Source organism: Indicator indicator, chromosome 14 (genome assembly GCF_027791375.1).
Source record: "Indicator indicator isolate 239-I01 chromosome 14, UM_Iind_1.1, whole genome shotgun sequence".
NCBI lineage: Eukaryota > Metazoa > Chordata > Aves > Piciformes > Indicatoridae > Indicator > Indicator indicator.
This window is the reverse complement of record NC_072023.1, coordinates 15132397-15157030: the sequence shown is the minus strand read 5'-3', so window position 1 is coordinate 15157030 and position 24634 is coordinate 15132397. Positions and strand designations below refer to the sequence as shown.

The following is a 24634-nucleotide window of genomic DNA, read 5'->3' as shown; positions in this document are numbered from 1 at the left end:
TAACTACGGGACGAGATACGGGTAACTACGGGACGAGATACGGGTAACTACGGGACGAGATACGGGTAACTACGGGACGAGATACGGGTAACTACGGGACGAGATACGGGTAACTACGGGACGAGATACGGGTAACTACGGGACGAGATACGGGTAACTACGGGACGAGATACGGGTAACTACGGGACGAGATACGGGTAACTACGGGACGAGATACGGGTAACTACGGGACGAGATACGGGTAACTACGGGACGAGATACGGGTAACTACGGGACGAGATACGGGTAACTACGGGACGAGATACGGGTAACTACGGGACGAGATACGGGTAACTACGGGACGAGATACGGGTAACTACGGGACGAGATACGGGTAACTACGGGACGAGATACGGGTAACTACGGGACGAGATACGGGTAACTACGGGACGAGATACGGGTAACTACGGGACGAGATACGGGTAACTACGGGACGAGATACGGGTAACTACGGGACGAGATACGGGTAACTACGGGACGAGATACGGGTAACTACGGGACGAGATACGGGTATCTACGGGACGAGATACGGGTAACTACGGGACGAGATACGGGTAACTACGGGACGAGATACGGGTAACTACGGGACGAGATACGGGTAACTACGGGACGAGATACGGGTAACTACGGGACGAGATACGGGTAACTACGGGACGAGATACGGGTAACTACGGGACGAGATACGGTAACTACGGGACGAGATACGGGTAACTACGGGACGAGATACGGGTAACTACGGGACGAGATACGGGTAACTACGGGACGAGATACGGGTAACTGGGCATCCTGAGCAGTTCCTGCCCTATTATAGTGTTCAGCTCGTTTTTGAGCTTCAATGTTCCTAAAACAATTCCTTGAGATTTTGCAAGGAAATAGTTTGCCCTGTACTGCAGCAACTAACAGCATACAGATCACACAGACTTCCACGCTGCAGCACCAGTTCCTTTTAAGAGACCTGTATTAGCAAGCACATACAAAGCACCAAGAAGAGATAAAAATGGAAGAAACTAATACTTTTCAAAGAATACTAATTATACAGTGTTGTGATACAATACATGGCATGGCAATCTAGCATCTCATGCACTGCTGCTCACAAACTGACACTACACCAGAAATCAGGCATTGTGGATAGCATTGCAAAGCCAGAAGCATTATACAGACACAACTATGCTCCTAACTTTTTCCTGTATTACTTGGAAGATTTTAAACTGTAGATTTCAATAAAGGCATACTAAAAATAAAAGCTGTTTTACTATGGTTCATAGCTTTCCACTCAGAGCAGCTTTAGTGGCATTTTTAAGTTCCAATACATCTGAGAGCATTTTGATTTCTTCTTCTGTTCAAGATCATTCCCTCACCACAGACTTCTGAACTGTGTTTGAACTCTCTCTCCAGCACAGGGGTACAGTGAAAAAATGGACCAATAATCTCCAAGAAGATAAAAAGGTGGGGGGTTCTCTGGAAAGATAGGGCTGAGGAGAGTTCTGTTTCCTTTTACTGAGTATTCTGACCCCTTCTATGAGGAACAGAAAGTCCACTTAGAGCAGGGAAAAAGAGCCACCCCCCAAAAAAACCCAAACACCCAATAAAACCAACCCACCAAACACAGCCCCCAAACAAACAGAAAACTCAGAAAGAGAAACTAAGAGTAGGCAAAGCTCCAAACAAACACAACTTGAAATATCAAAGGAAAAAAGCTATTAATAATACAAGTCTAATAAGTCACAGAAAGCCTGGCAAAGGGAAGGTGCTCAGCTTTCCTTGCAGATCCAGGTTACCAAAGCTGCGACCCCTGCAAGTGCATCATTATTCAGTCCTAGATCAGGTCAGTTGCACAAAGGCTCATTAAATATTTACAGGTGACATTTTTGTGACTTATGGCAACCAAGATCAAGATAACCATCTGTTTTCTACAGACATTCTGTTCAAGTTTGAAAAGTAAGCCAGCAAAAGAACAAATATCAACAAAGCCTACAGAGTAACAATTGCTAGGTTTTTTGATCAACTACAAATGAAACATCTTACCTCTTGAAAGCCACAGAAAACGGTCATAGTTAGAGAAGGCTTCTTCAACAAACTTTGTACTTTTTAAAGAACACAGCAAACAGACTTCAGGACTAAGAACACAAAGAATGACCAAGTGATCCATTTATAATCACAGTAATTGCTGGAGATTGTTTTGAAACAGCAAACAATGGTAACAAGCTTTACCCAGGACATAAAGCAACAAGAAAAAAAGAAAAAAAAGAGTCACACACTAACATGCATTTCCCACAAGAGGGGGTCTCTAGAAACCCCGTGAAAGTTGATTTGTGTGCCATGTGCAAACAGTACTTGTACTACCCTGTACCTGGTAACACACTAACAAAGCAAATGCCTTGTGTACATGAGATCTAAGTCACATTGCTGTGTGGAGAAGCTCACCATCAGCAAGACAAAACAGGCATGTACACACAGACATGCTCAACTACTTGGCAAAAAGGCTACCAACAGAAATTCCTGTCAAAAATCAGAGGTGTTTGAGAACAGTGAAGTTTTCTTCCCATGATCCTGGCATTATATTCTTTTTCTGACGTGACTACTCATAAGAGAAGTGCAATTGCCAGTAATGGAGAGAGCCCACATAACTGGTACACCCAGAGATACCCCAGTTCCCTTTACCAGAATATTCCTGCCTCTTGTACCCAGGGACTTTGCAAAGCACTAATTCAGCTTTCTTGCCTTTGCAATTCATGGCCTCTTTGCATGGGCTTTTATCAGGCTCCCACAGACCCTGCTGGTCTTCACAGCAGAGCTAGGACAGGGTTCAAACATCTATCCTCTTCATGCATGGCATCATGCAGTCACCCACCGGGATGCAAGTCTTTTGGCTAGGTTAGAATCTAAGCCAAGTACCTGCTGGTAAAGAGCTCTAGTAATCCTGTATCAGTCCAAGCCCTCAGTTGTTCCTAGTTCATCCTATTAGTCCATCTGCAGAAATTATGAGTCTTCAAACAGAAACAAAAGATGCTTCAGCCAAACAAAGTCCCACTCCACTGAAACAGCCTTCTCATTACCCTCCACATTCCATGGGGTTAGGGAAAATTCTGTGTTCCCAAATACAGGTCATACCACACTTAAAGTTGAAACATTGTGCCTGTGTCACACAGCAAGTAATGTCAATGTCTTCCTTAAACCAGAGGACTACAGTCACAGAAACAAGCACAGGAGAAGAGGGTTTCCTATACCTTACACTATACTCAAAATAACTGAGTGGTATTGAATTGCATTGCAGACCAGAACAGCTGTCTCAGAGCTCTTAAGAAATTATCCAAATACTTGGTTAAAAGGTTCTGCCACTTTAAAAAGAAATCATCTCTATTTTTATCTTTTCCAATCTGTCTCCATAAATTCATAAAATAAATTCCTTGTTCAGGTCAAACACTTCTAAATGTCCTGGGTTGATGCAAGCAATCAGGGTTTGCCTAACCCAGTTTACACAAGAGGTTAACATGAACAAGCAAAAACTGAATGCCATTTACAGAGGGACAATGTGGAAAAACTCATTCTTTAGTTATAAACAAGGTATCACTGCATTTTACCCAGTTTTCTCACAGAATTACCACCTAGTCATACAAAACCCCCAACCCAGATGCTCTAGGAATGTTGATTTCACACCTGTTTTTCTCAGAACCAGAATGACTTTGTTATAGATTAACTTTACCCCGTGGCAGCAAAGCAGACATAAGAAGCAAACGCACAACCTAGCTTCACCACTGGTTATGTTTGCTGTAACTATGTCTATTGCTAAGGCAGAACAATGTGTGAAAATCTACCCCAAGGCGATATGGTGATGAAGACTCAAGGTACTGCACCACTCCTCAAACAGTGTGTTCTCAAGGATGGTCTGTGCTGCCTTTGTAGCAGGTCAGTCTTTAAAAGTGTACTAGCAACTTTAAATAGAACTGGAAAAGCAAGTAAAGTTGGAGTTCTTGAGCAAATATTTTTCTTTCTTGGCACCTAATCCTACACCTTGTGCTAGCTTAGCTCTGTCTCCATCCTGAGCCTGGGGCAGAGATTAGCCTAAGCCCTTCAAGCACCTGCCAGATGGAGTTCCAGCCTCTCCACATGCAGTGGTGAAGTGAATTATCATCGCCACTTCTGCTCTGAATTTGGAGTAGAAAGCCAGCTCCCAAGCTCTAAAGCAGACACTGCCATAAACTGTGTTGAACTTGACCACCACAGAAGAGTGCAAAAAAAGGAGATAACCACTGAATGTACAAAGGCTTAGAACATTAACTCCAGGCTTTCTTGATATGAAGAAAACTTAAGACAAACCCCAGTTTCCAACTGAAAGTTTCCATTTAGTCAACACAAACTGTATTTGAATCACTACTACAGAAGTGCAGCACCCTAAAGTTCTCCAGTGCTACAAGCTCAGATAGAACAAGTCATAAAAAGAATTAAAGTCAAAACTTCCTATTAAAAAATATATCACAACCTCCTGTGGATAACAACCCATTTAAGTAGCTAAGCATTTCTAGCATATCTAACACCTTGTTAAGCCAATGCCAGGAGCTAGGCTACTAGGTTAAAGCATTAACCTCAATCAGAAGTAAACACTGAAAGAATTGAAGTTTTTGGTAGCACTGAGTGGTCACAGAGAATTATAAACAAGATTATAATTCAGTAGGGGGGAGAACAGCAAAAACTAAGCATGCTCTGCAGTGGGCTCAGAGAGATAAGATATAGAACCCCACAAGCCTGAAACACAGGAAACTCACCTCTAACATTTTCTTTCCCTCTTCACACCACACCATATTATAGTGAGAAATTAATCACTTCTCCACATAACAGAAAGGCACACCTTTCAGCTGTGTATCTTTACTAACCATACCAGTAATTCTCAATCTGACAATAAAACAATGGTAAAGCAAAATAAACACCACTCCCACATTCACTGAGAAGCCTGGAGCAGGAATGTTTTTCACACACAACCGCAGGCCTCTTAGAAGGAAAGCCAAGGCTTCCAGCTCCTCCTGATGGCAAACAATAGGCATCACACTCCAACAAGGTACTGGGATGAGAACCATGTCATAGTCATCATGTCAAACTCCATAATAATGAAGACCTAAGTACTAAAAAGAAAACACAAGGATACCCTATAGGTACCAAACATTTTGTTTATTCTTTCAAGAAGCTACAGCAATATACATGGTCAGAGAATTATGAAGCACTGTAAAACAAAAGGAATGAAATGGCCTGGATCCAAGCACTAATGACCTCACACCTTTTCTTTCGTACCACCGTCACTCAGAAAAATTACATTATCTGAAAAGAAAGAATGAAAATTTAGATTGTTTTTCCCTGTTGCAAGCCTGTGCACCCACAAAGACAACCCATTTGTGTTAAAATAAGCTGCAAAGATAAGTATTTCAGAACAGATTTGTTCATAAAATAAGTTGCCTGAGACAGGGTTCTGGGTGAGTCTTTCCAAAAGCTGACAATTCAAGGCAGCTGTATACACAATTTAACAAGTCTGCTAAACCTGATGAAAAGCTGCTGAACAACCAGACACCAGAAACATTTTAAAACAATGGTTTCATTCTTTTGCTATGATCTGTATCAGCTACAGCTTATTTCCTTTCCATTTTGTCATTTTTAGCATACACTACCATGTCATCGGCCTGTAGGACTACATGAAACTCATGCTTCATCAAGCCTCAGCAATTGAGTACAGAGATATTGAACACAATGGAGAAACCTTCAGGATTAATACTAATTTTAAAGTCTTGCTTCCCTCCTCCAGCTATTTATAAACAGCACTGCAGGCTGAACTGTTAGTGTGATAGTTTGATTAGTATTATTTTAAAGAGGCTGCACAGCAGAAACATCCAGAACTGTGGCTGGTTTGTTGTTTTGTTTTGGGTTTGCTTGGTTGTTGATGTTTTCTTGATTTTTACTTTTTTTTGTGGCTGGTTTTCTGGTTTTGTTGTTTTAGGGTTTTTTTTTTGCTTGTTTGGTTGGTAGGTTTGGGTTTTTTGTTTTGTTTTGGTGTTTTGTTTTCCTTCTCTGTGCTACTTTTAAAATATGCTTGCTCTACTACCCAACTGGTCTAGCCCTCCCCCAAAAGCCACAAGACAGTGGCTCTACTTATACTAAAGATATAGAATGCTCAGGGTACTTTAAGCTCAAGTGAAAAGCTGAGTTTCCCAGTTCTCCTCCTCCTCCTCCTCCTCTTTGTGTTTACCCAAGGAATAAGCTACTCCCTATCCATTTTGTGCCGCTCTTACCACTACTGGTTACCAGACTGAGGTCATTCTAAATCCTCCATCAAGCTATCCCAACATAACACATCCTTCACAGAGATCCTTAAAGTTGGTGAAGCCCCTAGTCTTTAACAGGAAACAAAAGTTCCCTGACAAACCAAGGGAACACAGTCTCAACCTCCTGCACCAAATGATTTGTGAGCAAATGATGCAACAGCCTGCAATTATATGCTCTCATCTGTGTCTTCACAAGCAGGACATCTACCAGTACAGCTTATGGACTCTCTCAAAATCCCCAAGTACGGGTACTGAGAATGAAGACAAACCAAAGGTCCTCCAAGCCCTCTCCACTCCAGAAGCGCAAGTCAGGCCTTGGCGTGCTGTTCCTTACCTGCTATAATGGTTGTGGCCTGCCGCCTCACATTGTTTTTATCTGTGTATTCACCATAGTCTATCTTCCCTTCAACATAGATTCGAGAACTGAAAAACAAACCAAGTAGGAATTTGGTTCTGGTCAGAGACCTGTACTACTGTTTTCTCCTCCATATCTGATGCTAAGTAGAGAGTCTTCTGCATCAGCTGTTTGTAGAAGGTCTGATAACTTACTTTACAGCACTCCTACTTTAGCATAGCTCCTCAGCACCACAATTATTACATCAACCAGCTTATAAAGCATTAAATCCACAGCCATATTTGTTATTCACTTACCCCTTCTTCACATACTGATACGTAACATCCCTGAGGCCTGGCCTGAAGACAGAGATCCTGTGCCATGTTGTCTTCTGACTGATATCACCTATGGTACATGAAAATAACACAGCTGGATGTCAGATCTGTTGTTTGAGTCAAACCTCAGACATTAGTTTCAACATGTTGGTGTTCTTGAATTACAAACAGTAGTCTAAAAATACATGTATAGTAGCACTCATCTCCCCTCCATATTAGAACTCAACATTCCACTCATCTGCATCCAAATTAAAGTATCATGCAGAAGTACAGTTCAAACCAAGAGATGACTTTTCCTGGAAGCCAGTGCTCATACTGGAAGATTTTTTTGCCTCACATACTCAGCATGGAACAAAAATCAGAGAAAAATCATCTGTAGCTGCAGATTGATGGTGTATCTTTTCTTTCTCTCCCCCCACAGCCCACCCCCCTACTTCTTGAAACACACCTCTGGCAATCCCAACAGTAAGAACTGCCAACTCAACACTCTTTCCTCCAGAGGAAGGTCGATGTGAAGATCCCTACTCAGTACATGCTGCTGGGGATCAGTTAGACACACCAGCGCATCAGTATCTCTGCTAACCTCAAAAGCAGCTCCCCTGAGCCCAAGAGATTTACATGGCAGCCTGAAAACAAAGCGTGGTGCTATGAACATGCATGCAGGACCTCAGAACTCAGCAGCAGCACACTGCTCATTGCAGACTCACCTCCCTGTGTTACCTCACTTTCCCCTGTTCGCCACATCTCATTGGTTGCAAGAGAAAATATGGTAACAGGATTCTTTCCATCCACTTGCCTCATGATAGGGTCCTGTCCAACCCGACCAAGTAACTGAACACGATTCATGGCTGAAACATCAGAAAGAAAATACACATATAGGTGAATTCCAATGCTTTACAGCAAGTCATAACTTGGCAGCTGGAATAATGAATTTCTACATTTTTCAAGTTTTTGTGACTTCTAGCTTTAGGCCCTGCAGCTGGTTGACTGTATCTGTAACACCATATTCACTGATAAGTAAACTTATTTAAAAAACTAAAGGTTCTTTATTCTGTTACTTCGTAATGTTTTTCATAGATGCATGCATATGCCACTTGAAACTATTTTTGGTTTACTTACCTCAACTTGCACTTTCTCATTATGTTAAAAACCATGGCATTACATTGTTTTGTCCTTAAAGCAGTGCCTTTAAAACAACAAAGCTGCATTATCACACCTCATCCTCTGAATTAGAGGGTTACTGGCTTTTACACAGGTACCAGGACTAGCTGGACACAAGTTATTGCTTCTCCTAGTTCAAAAAAAATCCAAGTCAGGAAAGCATCACTCTTGCATAATAAGCACATGAAACAAATGGTAAAATCTGAAGTGCACACCTGCAGCAAATCAAGCTGGGGCAGCAGCAGCCACCAAACAAGTCCCCCAGGCACATGAGTCTGAGAAACAAGTATGTGAGACACCTGAAGGCAAGTACTAGCAATCATGACAACAGCATGCCTGATTCCCTGCCATGGATAAAGCACAACCACCTGCCTTTCACAGGTATAGAGTCCACACCAGAGCTTTTTTTCTATTCCTCCTTAAAGGCAGCTAAACTTAAAGGCTAGGTAAAAAGATACTCTAGTCTGTTTGAAACAAGAGGAGCTACCATTCTAATTCTCTCACAGCATGTTCCAGCCATTCTAAAACTCAGAGTAATGACTAAGGTTCACCTCAGGAGCTACTTACATCTTTCAAGTACCAATGAGCCAACTGTATCAGAATCATGCCTTACAAACTGACGAAGCACCTGAAGAAACAGACACACATTAGTTTAAGACACAAACAGTATTCATATGCTTTTAAACCTTGTTTTCTGAACACTTACAGAGGTTTTGCAAGTATATTCTTTTCCAGAGACTTACGTGGCAACTGAGGGAAGAAATCCATTCAGCTAAAAAGCCAATAAGATTATTCTAAGAATATCTGGTTAAACTGGGGTTAAAAAGCTGCCTAAGAAAAAGCATGGCCTGATGGTACATCTGTAGCAATTGTTTTGGGGACACACAGCAACTGCTGGTTTTCTGTAATACATCAGGGGGCCAGGGAAGAGTTGAAGTGGAGGGGTTGTTTAGTTAGTTTAGCTTCAGTTTTTGGAAAAGAAGTTTTGATGGTTTCATCCGCCTTCTGCTTCATTTCAAGACCAACAAGATGCATTTAAAATGTACATATATCCATTGACATAAGCAGTATGACCTTGAGAACCCCTCACTCCCAAGCAAACAGTAAGTCAAGGCCACAAAAACCTGAGTGCTACAGTTAAACCCAAGTAAGAAAAAGAAACTACTTCTTGTTGGTAAATACATCCTAGAATGAAAGGGAGGAAAAAAGCCCAGAAGGCCTCTGCAAGAGGCTCATGAGCAAGAATTGTAGAAAAGCTCATCTCTTATAACAAATGGTTGACAAAACTTAAAGGAAGGCAAGATTAACAGTTTAGTTGAACAGAGGAGCTATACTAGAGGTATCGTTTCAGTATGTCTGCATGGTTCACTGATGTATATACAAATCATTGAAAACTCATCCCATGCACAAGCAGGATCTTTTAATGCATCTTCTTCAGTAGCTGAGTAACCCAAGTCCAGTATCCGTATTCTTGTAGAGTACACAAGTAGAACCTCCCTCCTCACACTTTGAGAGATGACACAAATAACACCTATGACCTGACATGTCCATGGGGCAACTCACATTTGCTAAGGGCATATTCAGTGCTGCGGCAAAGGCACCAGCAACAACGGCCGGTCCTTGTCGGCAGGCGGCTCGCAGGTCGCCGAAGCGAGGCTCTGTCCGGGCCGGCTGCAGAGCACTCCTTCGGCTCTCGCAGCCCGCTCTGCGGAGGCGAGCGACTTGCCTGTTTGGAGGCACAGCTCCGGGCCCCTCTGCTGTCCTCTCACGTTACAATGCTGCAACGAGGGGGCGGCAGCGAAATCATGTTTCCGTAACGAGGAAGTTATTACGAGCCCAACGGCGGGCTGAAAAGGGGCAAGAGCTGCTTCTCCCTGCCGCCTGCTCTCCGCGGCAGGACGACTTTCAGCTACGGCCCGCGAGCGGCTCCCACCAGGCGGCGGTGCGGTGCGGCCAGTTTCGGGCGGTAAAGTCAGAACCGAACTCCCGCTGGGGCCGCAGCTCGGCCCCAAGGGAGCCAGTCCCAAGTATCGCTCTCCTAAAGGCCCCAAACCCACCGCCTCACCTCCGCCCGGCCCTACCTGCCACGCCGGTCGCCGCAGCATGCTGCCGTCGCTCCTGCGGAAAGAAAAGCACCGCTAAAATGAAGCGCCACGGGGGGAGCCGCGTCCTACCGCAAATGCCCCTGCCCTCGCCGCCCGCTCCCTCCCGACCCCCCTTCGCCCTCTGCACCTCTCCGGCCGCAGGACCAGCACACAGCCGGAAGCGGAAAGGGAGCGCAATCTGTTCTCCAAAAAGGGTCCGGGTGGAAACGCGACCCTATCTCCGGCAGAGGTTCTGAGGGGCCCGGTGGGGAGAGCGGACCGCGGGGGCGGAAGAGGGTAGCGCACTGCCGCGTTCTTGCACCGCGTGGAAACGGGCGGGCGCGGAGTGGCCTTCTGCGGGACAGGAGGGGTCTCCCGCCATCGGCACCGGCCAGCTCCAGTCACTCACGGGCACGCTGTCGGCCAGTGATTGAGATCTCCCGTATGGCGGAAGAAGGAGGCCCAAAAGGTAAAAGAAGGGGGGGGAGGAAAAAAAAAAAAAAAAAAAAAATCACTCCGTCATAAGTAAAAGGATTAAAATCTTTATTTGCACATTGCGCTTCTTAAAGGATAATTCTAACAATTTAAAAGCCAACACTGTTCAACACTTGAGAACAAACTTCGGCAAAACACCTATAAATAACCGAGTTTCCAACTTAAGGCTCTCCGTAGTAACAGTGCAATTCACATGCAACTACTACAGCTAGACGTACAGCCAACAAGGACTCCACTACATTAAGCCGGGGGTGAGATTTAGCAGACATTAAACACATGGGCAACTCCAAGAAGACTGGAAGCCTGAAAAGGCTTTCTTGATTTCCTCCATCTTTGCTGAAAGGCTGCCGTTTGCAGGCAGACAATTGCACCACACAGAAAATCGTAGGAGGGACATGGGTAACGCGGCCACCTACCCGCACACCACGGTCACTTCCCCCACTTAAAGCAGAGTCCTTGCCGACTGACATGAAATAAGTCAGAGACTAGTCTACAAAAGCTTAACGAGTCACACAATACTGTGCTTGTTCCAGAAGGTTGAGGGAGGGGAAGCTTTCCTCCAACTTCTACCAGTAAAGCCCCCTTAACTCAAAGGTGTTGCCTTCTACTCTTTGTAACCCTTAAAGAAATGCCACTCCAATTGCATCCCAAATCCAGGACTATCTAACATGTCCCTCTGATGAAGTTTAGTCAAAACTGTCCACCATAATCCTTACCACCTCACCTCTAGGAGGACCCAGCTTTAGATGCCATCTCTGCATATAAACAGTATCTCCCCTCTCAAGATACACAGGTGACTACAGTTTTAAGATGCACAAAAACATCAATAATAGGGCCCAACTAAACAAAGAGGAAAATGAGTAAGAGATGCCATCCTTTCCCTTCCATGGCAAAACCGTTCCTAACCTAGGACAAGACGAGTTACACAAGAAATTAAACAGGTAAAAGACTGAGGACAATAATCTTAATTCCCACAATCTGATATTTACAAGATAGTCATTCTTCCCTCAGCCAACATCTCATAACTAACAATGGAACCAGAAAACACAACAGGGAGAGCTAATAATTGGTCTGTGGGGACCCTCTGCTTTCACAGGGCCATTCAGCAGCCACAGCATTTTAGGACAACACAAAAGTTCAGTAACCCAAAGTAAAGCTAAATGAGCGACAGCTGTTCCCTCCCACCAGGCGCTTGCTGTTCTGCTTAGAAGAAGTTTCAGAGTCTTGCAACTTGGCACTTCCTAAGGGCTGGTCCTTCATGAGAGTCTGGGCAAGACGAGCTGCTTTAAGTTCCCTGCATGGGGAAGATGGGAGGAAGAGGAGAGGAAGAAAACCACATCATGCATGAATCCCCGTTAGCTACAGAAGAACAGTATGAACAACCCTGCACAACAGGGTACCTGCAGTACTCCAGCACTGCTGGAGAGCTGCAGCTTTTCACCTGAGAGGGTGACAAAGATTACTGTATCTCTAGGGCTTCTGCTTCAGAAGGGAATAGCTTGAACCCACACCAAAGAAAACTATGTATCAGGTCAGACACACTGGCACTAGTGTGTAGAATCCCTAGCTTGGTTTTTCTCTCATGGTTTCAGTCATTTTGAATGGTGGTGCTTAGATCAGTGCCATCCTGTGCAGCACAAACACCTAATGAAGGTACACTTTTCTGTTGCCTTCCCCCCACCAATGCTTGCTATGCTGCCAGAGCATATACCTTCCTGGCTACATGGAAAACCTATTCCCTAGCTGACTACTGCACTACAAGGGGTGGTGGCATAGTTCATAGATACCAGCACCACAGAACATCATTTCCAAAAAGCAGCAAGATGAAGCAAAGGGAAAACAGACACCTGCTACCACCTGATACTTCCTTCTTTCTGTCCTAGACCACTTTCTCTCAGTACAGTATCAATTACTCCTCTGCCCACTGGCTGCATATTGTATCACCAGCAGTTGCAGTAAGTGTGCAAGTTCACTGCTCTAATTTAGCCAATTCCTCAAACCCAGAAATGAACCACAGTTCTTTGGGTACTGTAAGTCCCTGTTGGAGCCCACTCACTCTCCTAGCTTCAGGCACAGCAGCTGACTGGGTATTTCTTCATGTTGGGTCTCATAGCACTACTACCCTACATTCAAGACCAGCAGTTGATACACCCATGGCTTCTCCCTTTGGTGCCCAAGCCACCCTACCTTTCCAACATGGCAGTCTTGCACTTTTCCACATTTAGCTGCTTCTGGAGCTGTGCAGCTTTTCCACGTGAAGGACGGAGAACTGGATGTTTAGTAAGAGCTGTGGCAGAAGGTCTTTCCACTGGGTCCGGATGGATCATGAGCTAAAAGGCAAAGAAATTCAAGGTTTAAACACACTGTCACATACCAGCTGGAACAGCCTCCATTCTGTCAAGACTTCTTCCTCACCTCAAGGAGCTCAAGAAAGCGATGAGGAAGTTTCTGGGGGATCAGGGGAAGATTGCCTTTGCGGATGTGATGCCACATGTCCCCATTGTGAGGCAGTGGTTCTGCACCAGCTGCTAGAGCTACTGTGAGTGCCAAGGCAAAGATGTCTGCTTTTGGCAAAGAGCAATAATCCTGTGAAGAAGATAAGCAGTTATAGAAAAGGAATTTCTTGCTATGCTGAACAAAGGTGGGTTGAGATACCAACTCAGCTGACCAGCTGAATAAGTGTGTGTATGACCCTGCCTTGCACCATCCCAATTTGCTGTTTTCTCCTCTTTAGGATAAGGACATAATTACCAGTCATACCTGGTATCAAACACCACATTAGCTTTTACCCAATTATGAGGGTCTTGCAGTCCACATTAGGATCAGCACAGAAAATCCAGAGGACAGCCTAACAAGTGCACACCTCCAGCTTTCAAAGGCAAAAAGCTAACCATTCCCAACTCAAATGACCAACTGCATGCAAAATATTGACCTCACAGTTCCTAATGCCTCTTGCAGCACAAAAAGATACAGTCACTTAGATACCAGACCCTATGAGCACATCAAAGCTGCTTGTTACGTACCAATGCCCTTTTTTCTTCAACTGCCCAGAGCGTCAAAACTGCAGTCAACTAATTCCCACTTCTCCATGCTACCTGATCAGTTCTTATTGTACAAGACACTTGTCAAGGGGCATATATTCATAGAATCAGTCAGGGTTGGAAGGGACCACAAGGATCATCTAGTTCCAACCCCCCTGCCATGGGCAGGGACACCTCACACTAGATCAGGCTGGCCAGAGCCTTATCCAGCCTGGCCTTATTCCTCAGTAATCACATCCAGTAGTTTAATCTCAGCTGGGTGTGTAAATGATAAACTGATAGTTTGTCCCTCACAGGTGGAATAGCTGCAATCCTAAATTACTAAGTATTTTAAATGGTTACATGTCAAGACTCATTAACAAGATGTTAATTTTGCTGTTTTCACAACCAGACCAGACACAAGAAAATAAGGCAAGGAATATACTGGTGATTCCACAACAGTTGACCTCTCCCCACCATGCAGCAGCTGTACCTCTTGCAAAACCTCATTGGCCAAAAACCTTCTGTCTCCTTCCTCCACCTGGGGGTTTGTTATTGATGTCACATGGCCAAGGTCACCTGAAACAAAGAATAAGCAACTAAAGGAGCAAACTGATATAGATCTCCAGCAATAAAAAAAAAAAAAGCAGACCTGCATTTTTTTTAGGCAGCAACAGAGCAATCAGGAAATACTGATTAAGAGAAAAGTTTGTGCCTGCTCAGGAATGTGGGCTTAGGAAACAAGCATGTGAGCTCAAGACTTGTCTCCTGTAGAGGAATTAGCTATGGCAAGTAGCAGAGGCATTCAGGACAATGCTATCAGTTTTATATGCAAGCATCCTCAGCCAGCAGGACAGAGCAAAGACAAGCAGTAATGAGCAACTCTAATCTTAAGGCAGTTGTAAAGTGCACTGAAACCTACCAATTTTATATACCACACCAGAAGTGAGTTCATCTTCACTGTCACTCTCTTCCTGCCCCGCAGGGCTCTCAACTGCCAGTTTGTGACAGATGAAGATATTACCTGCAAGGTAACACTGTTACATTTAGCAATAGTGTTATCAGTAGACAGACAACTTCATAAAAATACCTACCTATCAAGCTAGTTAAACTTTGCAGCCAGAGGAGGTATGCATATGCTTCCCACCTGCTTTCTGCCAGCTCACACATTCAGCAATACAACTGTATCTTGTGTATAAAATATCCTAGTGTAATCAGCTTTTCCTCACCTTCTGCCCCCCAAGCTAGAAGCACGATTTTAGCAGGGAAGAGTTGCTCCACTGTAAGGACATAACTATGTGGCTGGGAAGGGGAGCATTGCCCTGGAGGTGCCCATCCTCAGCTGCACAAGATGAAAGCTTGTTACTTTTTTTTTTTTGCATGAACTTAATCCCTCAGGGTAGGTATAATAAATATTCACTTCTCACTCCATTTCTCCCATACAAAGGGAAAGTGCTGGGCAACAAAACTCCAGCAAATCAGGGCGTCCTCATCTTCATTAACAGTCCTATTTCCTCCACCACTATGAAAGTGATTCTCATGAGCCAGGATTATGAAGGTCATGGAACAGAAGTGAAACACTGCCAACTATCAGAGGAGGCCCTGGTTTGGAGCATCTTTAATGGAAAGATGCAAAATACACAAACCATTCTCACATTTTCAGGCAAGAGCCTCCTTCCTCTGAAGCACTTCACTAAGTTCCATTGAAGTCCTCTTACAGGTGCCCTGGAAGGTCCACAAAGGATGGGAGCACTATACTTACTAGGTTTGATATCCAGGTGCACAAGACCAGAGTTGTGGATGTATTTTAGCCCCATGGAGACTTGCAACAATATTTCTTTCAGTTTTGCTTCTGGGAAACACTGACCAAGCTTTGCATTTTCCAGAAGTGTGTCTTGGAGACTCCCACCTAGGTGAAAACAGTCAGTTTGAGATCTGACAAAGATCTTGTGGAGCTGCATATTTGAAATTGCTTAGTTGAAACCATTGCCTAGAGAACATGCATGCTTGCTAGTCACAAATCCCAAGCAGACCAGCAATATGTGTTTTGGTGATCAAACTTGGACATCACCATTTGGCTTCAGCCTTTCCATTGCCTCAAAACATCCTTGCTTCCTGCTTGCCCATGACACAAAGTTTTGTGAGTTGCTGTTAAAGCACTTCATTTCAGGACTAGCTAGTACCATGGCCTCTCTCTCCACCAGCCTGCTTTTCACCATTTTTCCTTTAATCTCAGATGTTCATCCACTAAAACACAAGAAGCACATCAATGCTGCAGCCACTATCACTGCATTTCAGTTACCTCCATTATTCCAAATAGCTATCATCACTTGTCAAGCCCCAAGACCTCAGGAGCAGTTGAAAAATGAGAACTACTTATTTGCCTTCAGCTCCTCTGGTAGTCAGAGGAGTCTCTTCCAGTGTCTTCCAAACAGTGGAATGGCCAAGGGCAAACCCAAATAAGACCACACCACCTTGCTTGCAGCACCCCATTTACAGTTTACATCATTATTTAGCTCCATTCCTCTGCAGCTGTTGAGCCTTTTCTTCTAACCAAGATACAAGGTACCACCAGACAGCCACTCTTTAAATCATTACTCCTTCATTAAAAACAGTTGTTTCCAAGATATATGGCACTGAAGTTAGCTGCTTTTGGGTCACTCATAAGGTTTTATCTAGGCAGTCCCAGATGCAGCTCCTAAGCATTAGCATAGAGCATACTTCTCCAGGTCAGCCAACAGAGATGAGCAGTTTTAAAACCTCCCAAATCAAAGGGTGTTTACTACATGTAACACACTGGCAGTATTCAGAGATTTGTCTAAATATTGAGCCCTTACTGTCTTCATAGAACTGTAGGCCCAGTAGTTTGCTTTGTCATATGCCAAAACATCTTATCTGTAAGTACAAAAGAAGGTAACTGCACCCATCCTGAGATCTCAGCCTTGTCACAGCTCTCACCATTGCAGTGTTCATTTTGGATAATCATGTGGTCATCCTCTGCCCACGCCGAGTAGTAGCGCACGACGTGGGGGTGGTGTCCGAGGACAGCGTGAGCATAAACCTCGCGCAGAGCCAGCTGCCTAGAGAGGAGTGCACAGAAAAGGCAGAGGTGACAAAGTGCTGGGGTGCTGCTTGGGACCATGAGAGGAGCCTTGGTTTGCAGCCTAGCTCGAGGGAAAGCAGAGGTGGTTAGGACTTTCTCCTGGATTTTGGCAGACAGACTGGCTCGCACAGCTGCTGAAGCAAAATCTGCCCTTGCTCAAATATGATGAGCAGTTGTCAGTAAAAGTTAAAGAAAAAAATTACTGAGCAAGTTTTTTGTTAAATGGGCAAAGACAACTTCAAGAATTTTGCTTTAGCATGCAGGACAACTCTAGCTGTTCAGTACACAGGAGCAGTGCTTGCCATACCCCAGGGCAGAGACATATCACAAATTATTTGGCAGTTATGCAAGAGAATGTCTACATGAACATGAACAGGTAAGCTGTTGTCTCACTTCACAATGCATGTAGCATCTTCCCTTTCTCAGGCATTTATATCCTACAGTCCTAAAGCAGCAGCTTCCCTCACTCTCCCAACTGTCACTTGGGAGTACAACAGCAGCCAGTTTTTGCTTAATGCCACCCCTCAGATACCTTTAGATCCACACTCCCTCCTTCCTTATCACACCTCCCAAGAACATGTCCATCATTTCAGCTGTCAGTTAGCACACTCACTCATCTGAGGATCCTGCCAGAGGCCTTTTGGAACGTTTGATTGCATAAACACATCCATCAAGACGTTTGATGCACTTGTAGACAGAGCCAAATTCCCCCACACCAATTTTTTCCAGTTCCAGGAACTCTTTCTTGTAGCGGGAAACCATATTGCTCTCTTTCAGAAGGTATCTCTACAAGGTCACAAAACCAAAGACATAAATAACATGTCATGTTTGTAGAACTATTTAGCACTTGCTCTCAGAGCTCCCATGCTTCCCCCTCTCCCATTCTGGATGTCTATCCAGGCACGCATGCAGGTGTGCTACCAGTTCTTCTTGAAATACTACATTTTGCTTAGGCATGTTGTGGTTTGGGTTTTTTTTGACCACCTAACAAAGGTTATCTTGACCTGTTTTGACCAAGGGCTTATCCTTGGTCAAAAGGTTAAGGTTATGCCTTAAAAAAAAAAAAGTTTAAAAAATCCTGACTTACTAGCCATAGAGGTAGAAGTTGTAACTAAGGAGAACTGTAGTCTAGTTAGCTGTATGTGCTTCAGCCTCCTTGGTTTACTACCATCACACCTCCTCTCTTGCATCCTTGCTCAGTTCAACCCATGGCTGATGGAGTCAGTCAGTGATGAACAGCAACAAAACACTTCCCTTTTGCCCTGCTACTGCAGGCTTAAGGAAACCTGTTACCACTCCTGATAGATAGAAGTCTACTGCTTCAGTTAGCCACACTTATGTACTCAACTACTTGTGTTTAAAAGAGCTATTGCTGATTTTGAGCTCAGGAGAAAATGTTGGTGCATTGGCATGATGTGGCCTCAGCTCTGTAAGAGCTGCTTTACTCTAACAGCTGAGGTTGCCTGCAGCAAAGACATTCTGCATAAGTTCAGGCTATCACCAGGTTTGAAGCATGAGCTGTAGACTAATGGGCAGGTTAGCAAGTCTCAATGTATCTGTTTGTCTTCCCAATGATTTCTCACAAAGAGCTTTTTTCCACAAAGGGCTAAAAGCCTGCAGAACAGCTGGAACATCATTGCTACAGTAATGGCCACTAGGGAAATAGGAGCTGCTGGTACTGCTTGTAAAGTGATGTCTGCTTTCAGGGAAGTAAAAAGAAAAAAGGTAAGTAGTGGAACATGAAGTGAACAAGGAAGAAGACCATGATTTTTCTTCATCCTCCTGCCTCCCTTACAAGGACAGTGGCTCATACTGCACAATGGTTTCCACTGAAACCACTGCTGTGATTGCTATAGTATATGGTATATGTCCCTAAAGGGTGAAGGTAAAGAGTAAGTCCTCACAGCCAGCACAATATGGCCCTTACAAAACAGAAGCCCTTCACAACAGGTTTCATAAGGCAGCTATATTTTACTGTTCCTTAAAAAGCTCAGGGAATAACGATACCTCCTAGTATATAATTTTATATCGATGTTACATACTCAATCAGCACTCGAGCAGAATAATAGTTCTGTGAGCCACGAGTTATTTGAGGCTAAGAACAACAGGAATTGTGATAGCCCCAGATGTCAGCTGGCAGCAGTTTGGCTCTGCAGCTGCAGTTTTCCTGCAATACCGGACTCCTCGGCTAGAGGGTGCCATTAGTCTTTCAGTAAGCCTAATTAACTCAATTACAAGGAACAATTCATCCCGCTTGCACAAAACAAGGTACTTCCCTACAGGGGCTGCTCAGGAAAATGGAGATTTCTTTACCTCGTCTGAACGTGGATATTTAATTTAGGCTTGGCTTGCTTTCCAGAAGCCATCTGGATGAGTAGTTTCCCCCAGATAAAGCTGGGGAGAAGGAAGGCTGTGGAACACAAGCTCCCACACAGGTTGCCCGGTTCTGCCAGCACAGCTGGGGGCATACAAGACCTTGAACTCTGCCTGATGCAGCCAGGCCAGCACTCTGCCACTAAGCACAGACATTGGCAACAGCAAGAGAACTTGGTTGCATGTTGAAACATGGTGTTTGCTGTCCTGGAGCTATAAGCTGTGGTGAAGCCTTCCTTTGGACTCCCAAGACAGCCCCCAGAAGGATATTTTCCTACTAAATGAGAGCACAGAATTTTCTTCAGAGGTTTGCCGTTGTGACTGCAACTGAAACTTTGCCCTCAGTACTTATCCACATCAAAGCCTTTCAGCTTAGACTTTGTGATTTTGAAGTGCAAGTCCATCTATTAGAGAATCCATTCACATCCAGAAATGTTCAGTACATTGATTTGTAAGAAGAGCAACACACCTCTTTTCCAACCCACAAAGGTGCAGTCAATATTTACACTAATACTATAGTAACATAGTTCCTCCTGAGGAACCCAAATTTGATTTCCTAGGGAAAAAAAAAAAAGTCTCCTGACTAAAATCAACAAGTTCTAGGTTTACTTGTCAGATCTGCACGAGTACAAGATTCATTTAGAGACAGGAATAATTTCAGAATTTGTTGCCTCAAGCAAATGTTAACAATAGAACATTCATCTTGGAATTACTCAGTGATAGGTATTCACTCTCTGTCCCAATGCCATGAGCATTCTCCAAGAGCAGAATAAGCCTACCAAACATTCACAAGCATCTTATCCTCCCTGTGAATACACAGACACTCACCTTTACAGGAAGCTCCTGTTCTGTCTGGCTTCTTGGATCAGGATTCCTCCTGTAACAGAAGTTTAGGAAATTCTGAGTGCATCATTTCAGTACAACAATCCAACTGAGACTTCGAATGAAAACATTTTTCAAAACAAGTCTCCAAACTTGTATTCATTTTAATTACAGATAGATTTGGCAGAGTGTTAAGAGTTCCTAGTTAAGGCCTTAAAGACAGTAGTCAGTCCCAGGCTAGGAAGTCTGTTTCCATTTAGAAAGCTTCCTTCTACATACCAGCTTTAGTAGCACCCAAAGGACAGAGGAGCATTTTTCAGGGGCATCATTCTCCTGGACAGGTTATCACTAGCAAGGCTATGTGGGAGATGACCTTGCATAGCAAGCTCCTCATGAAGGACATAACTGCCCCACTGTGCCTTCAAAGGGGATACCCAGCTGAGCATCTATTACAGCTGGGCTATGAAAGAAGCTGGACATCATTGTAGCACACAGGGATTTGACTAAGTTATGTCTTGGTTAACACAGAACCAGAACTTCTGCAGGTCAGCAACAGCCTGTACCCCTCTTAAAAGATATATTACAGGCGAGCATGAACAAAATTTCTCCCAAGCTGTGGGTGTGTGCATAACTGAAGCAAGATGCACTTGACACATGGTTAAAAAAAAAAAAAAAAAGAGAGGTACAATTTTTTTCAGACAGCCATAGCACTGGGGTTACCTGTTGATGCCTCATTTCCAAACCAAGGAAAAGAATTTTATTTTACATTTCTATCACCTTCATATGCCTGCTAAGGTTTACTCTGCACCCATTAGTACTATAGAAGTGAACGATTCATCATTAGCAAGTAAGTCCAGGTGCTAAACATCTCCATCATCACTTATCAAGCAGTCTAGTTCCAGCCTGTTATCTAAGTGTAGCTCACTTACAGCTCTCCTCTGGTCTTCCGCTTGCCATTAGGAAGGAAGAGCATTTGTCGATACGACTCTGGTGTAAAGGGATTAATGTTGACATGAGGAGCTTGGGCAGAGTCATCAGAGTCAGCACCAGGAGTAAATCTCAGATGTCGGAAGCCTTTGGGTGGGACCTTTGTGTCAAATGAAGAAAAAGCTGCCTTTGATAACAGGCTCTGCATTGAGAGAAAAAAAAAGAACAAGTGGCACATAATCCAGAAAAGTGTTTCTGTTGCTGCAATGCCAGAATAAAATCTCTACTCTCCTGCAAATCAAAGAGAGCTCAGCTCCTTCCTCAGGGGAGGAATCCCCAACTTAGACCTCCTAATACTTGGTGGAAGGAGAAAAATATTTTCTTTACTAAGCCTTTTCTGACTCTATTCCCTGCTTACCTGGGTGAGGCCCACAGAGCCATTGTGCAAGCAGAGTCTTTAAGAAGAGACAGCTGCTCATCTTTCCCACCTACAGAGCCACATAAATTGCATCATATGCTGCATTAACTTGTGTAACAGTGTGAGAGCTGAAATCCCCCCACACCAACAATAACCAGGCTAGCTCAGTCTGGAAGCAAATGAAAGCTGTATTTACAAGCAAAACTACAATCTATGATGAAATGCAATGAACATGTACAAATATACACTATTCACAACATTTACAAATATGTACAATCAACAGAAAAGCACAACCAAGCCCCCTTTGCTTCCCCCAGGGGGCCTCCCCCTCAACCAGAAGGAATTCCCCCAGACCCCCCCCGGCAGAAGACAGAGAGTCAAGAAGCAGAGAGGCTGTTAGACTTAGCTTGTCAAGATCAGTCTCTTCAACCAGAAAAGAAGCAGACAGACAGAAGCCCAGCAAGCAGGCTGAGTCCCAGACTCAGACTGCCCCAACTCAACAACCTTGTTTTGAGTAGAGATCCTTAAACATTTCAACTTCTCCAATGGAAGTGGTTAGAATAATCATTATTTTGCTTTCTTGCAGCCAATAGTGACTGACTTACATTCTTTCACTTTCTCTGCTCAAACTTTGTGAAGAAAATTCAAAAAGACAGTTTTAAAACCATCACAACACGTAAGACCCAGTTCCATCAAGCATGGACTGTTACATCACTTTGGTCAGGACAGGTTTGTCAAGAAATGAGGCAGAACATCATCCAAGTTACCTTCTGATTCAGAAGTTGGAAAAAAAATGTATTTGGCTACTGGCAAATTGACCAGAAAACAGTTCTCCTTGAGAACAAACCCCAGAATTTCATAAATTTAAGTCCCGAAGGAACCTTTGGATCTCATATGGTTCAGCATCCCAGACAAGACAGGCCCTTAGGTTTTACCTATTTGTTCAAAAAGTTGGGCTGAGTGAAGTATAAATTCAGAGAAGCACTCAGTCTTGATCTGAAGACCACCTAGTGAGTCCACAGACCTCACCTGCTCACACAAAGTTGACACATGCCATTACCTTGGGGGTGTGTGGAGTGTCACACAGCTGCAGCTTTTTCCAGGTGATGTGCAGTGGTGTCTCAGCATTACCCTGTCTCTTGCTCATAGCCGGGGAAGCACTCAGGGTAGGACTCACCCAGGCTTTTGTACTCTTCAGGAAAATCTCATTAAGCTTGCCCTGAGGGGTTGCTGGCAGAGGACTGCTGCCTTGCCACTGCCGGAACTCATAGCTCCTAGCAGGGCTTGGGCTCTGGGCATCCTCCTCGTCTATACTTCTGCCTTCACTCTCTTCACCACAGCTAGAAAAATCCAGTCGCTGAATGAATTCATTACTGTTGTCCCAGTCCTCCATTTCACCATATGAAACAGGACAGGTAGAGCTGATACTGGCCTGCATTATTAGAGGGAGAAAGGTAGAGAGAGAGAGGAAGCTAGCGTTATTTACACAGGTAGATTAACCATCTTTTCCTTGCCTTATCCAAGGCACTAGTTCTGCTCACCCCATGTACTCTCCCACCCCAATCTCACATACAAAAGCAGTGACCATAGGCATTATCTGATGGCACGTGATTAGCAAATACATTCAGTTACTATTCACATAACAGCAACAGATTTTGCTTTTCACCTTGTCAGTTCAAGATCAGAAAAAAACACAAAAGCCATTGCCTTTCCTAGTAAGCCTCTAAGGCACCTTCTCCACCCATCAGGGGTTCATGCATTACTCTCATCACACATAGAGACAAAACAATCACATACTAAAGAAAAAACACACACCAGCTCTCCCCTCACCCTTTTCTACCTCAAATTTCTCAAGCAGAGAAAAAGAGTCCACAGTACATACCCTGTAAAAGCAGAGGGCACCCCAAGCAATTACCAGAGAGCCTACAGCCAGCCTTCTACTGCCAAGGCACATTTTATAACCACCCCACACATGGGCCATTGCTAATGGGAAACACCTGGAGCTCAGCATCACCTGTGCACTATTGCCCCTGCCTTGGAAAGCTGGGGGCTGAAGGGTTTTGCTTTGAAGTGTGGATTTGTTTTGCCTGCAAACAGCTCTGCAGGGAGTCAAGGTTCCCTCTGAGTCATCTCCTTGCTTCTGCACACTCTTCTCTTCTCCAGCTCCTCAAAGCTATGAGGAGGTGATGTTTGCTGACAGGCAGTCTGCTCCATGTTAATCCCATCAGAGATGCAGTCTTTGTGGGCTTTACTCTTACAAGCGATGAGTCTTGTGGTAATGGGGCCTTGTGCTTCCTTCTTTAAAGTCTGAATTTCACTTCCTGCATTTATATGTGTGTTGTCTTGCACAAGCATTGCAGCCTGCATGGAGAGGTTAGCAGTCTAATTTATAACACACTAAGACTTCAGCAAAGAGTTAGAAACCTTGTATAGGTTTCCATCTTGAGGTTTCAGGGGAAAGGAGGGGGAAGCTGGCTGCATCAGTGAAGGCATTCCCAAAGTTAAGGGCCACTCCGTCACTCACTGGGAGCAGATCAATGTCTCCTCTTGCTTCACCATTCTCTGTAAAAAACAAGGATATTTCTGTATCTTTATGAGTGTTCCAAAGAAGCACATAGGTTATAACAGCCTTTCTACAACACTGAGGACAGCTGCTAGAAGGACATGCAGAAATTGAAGTATCTGCAGCTCCGAGATGGAGGTTTGTCAGAACTGTGCTTTCCTTCACACACATCAAGAGGAATTCCCACCAGAAAATAAAGAGGCATGTCAACCTGAGGTCACTTGGTCCTCTTGGAAGGAAAAGCCTGGCCACACAGCCTTTGAAGTTGCCTGTTGACTGTAACCAGTAATTTGTCAGGCCACCAAAGCTGTATTAGGAGGACATGACAGGAACTCAGTATTGTTTTTACTGCTGCATTGGGCTCAGATTTTGTAGCATTTCTTCCAGGCATAGAGCCTGTTGCTGCTATGCAAGACTTTCTTCTGCAATGCAGCTGCTGCAGCTCCCTGCCCCTTACCTTGAGTGAGGTCTGAAAGCCTGGGAGTGCCAGTGCTGTCTGCTTTTTGCTATGAAAAAGCTGAATCTGCAGCATCTAGACAGCTGAGGTAATGACAGCACCAGTTCAGCACTGCTATGATCTGACTGTATTAATCAGACGTTCAGTACTTGCAGTCTTGGGTAGGAATATTTTATTTTAAGTCTGAAGAAATAACAC

The 24634-nt window shown here is 44.1% G+C and overlaps 1 protein-coding gene across 1 annotated transcript; it reads right to left on the bottom strand.

The window, feature by feature from the left end:
* Nucleotides 1-5196: 5196 nt before the first annotated feature.
* WEE2 (WEE2 oocyte meiosis inhibiting kinase) lies at nt 5197-22809 on the bottom strand. The gene is made up of 16 exons (XM_054386625.1): nt 22477-22809; nt 21001-21200; nt 20078-20126; nt 17490-17662; nt 16732-16853; nt 15536-15682; nt 14696-14797; nt 14267-14352; nt 13169-13339; nt 12941-13083; nt 10256-10292; nt 8742-8802; nt 7721-7861; nt 6996-7083; nt 6679-6767; nt 5197-5349 (listed from the first exon to the last, which is right to left on the bottom strand). Exons 1-16 carry the CDS (start codon nt 22807-22809, stop codon nt 5303-5305), a joined length of 1989 nt encoding a protein of 662 aa, XP_054242600.1. The 3' UTR covers nt 5197-5302.
* Nucleotides 22810-24634: the final 1825 nt, after the last annotated feature.

Coding starts and splice junctions, on each gene's coding strand:
- WEE2 (XM_054386625.1), bottom strand. CDS start 22,809: ATGGAGGACTGGGACAACAGTAATGAATTCATTCAGCGACTGGATTTT. Junction 13,340..14,266: donor CCAATGAGGTTTTGCAAGAG/GTACAGCTGCTG, acceptor TCTTCTTCACAG/GATTATTGCTCTTTGCCAAA. Junction 8,803..10,255: donor TGCGGCGACCGGCGTGGCAG/GTAGGGCCGGGC, acceptor CTGTTTCTTCAG/GTGCTTCGTCAGTTTGTAAG.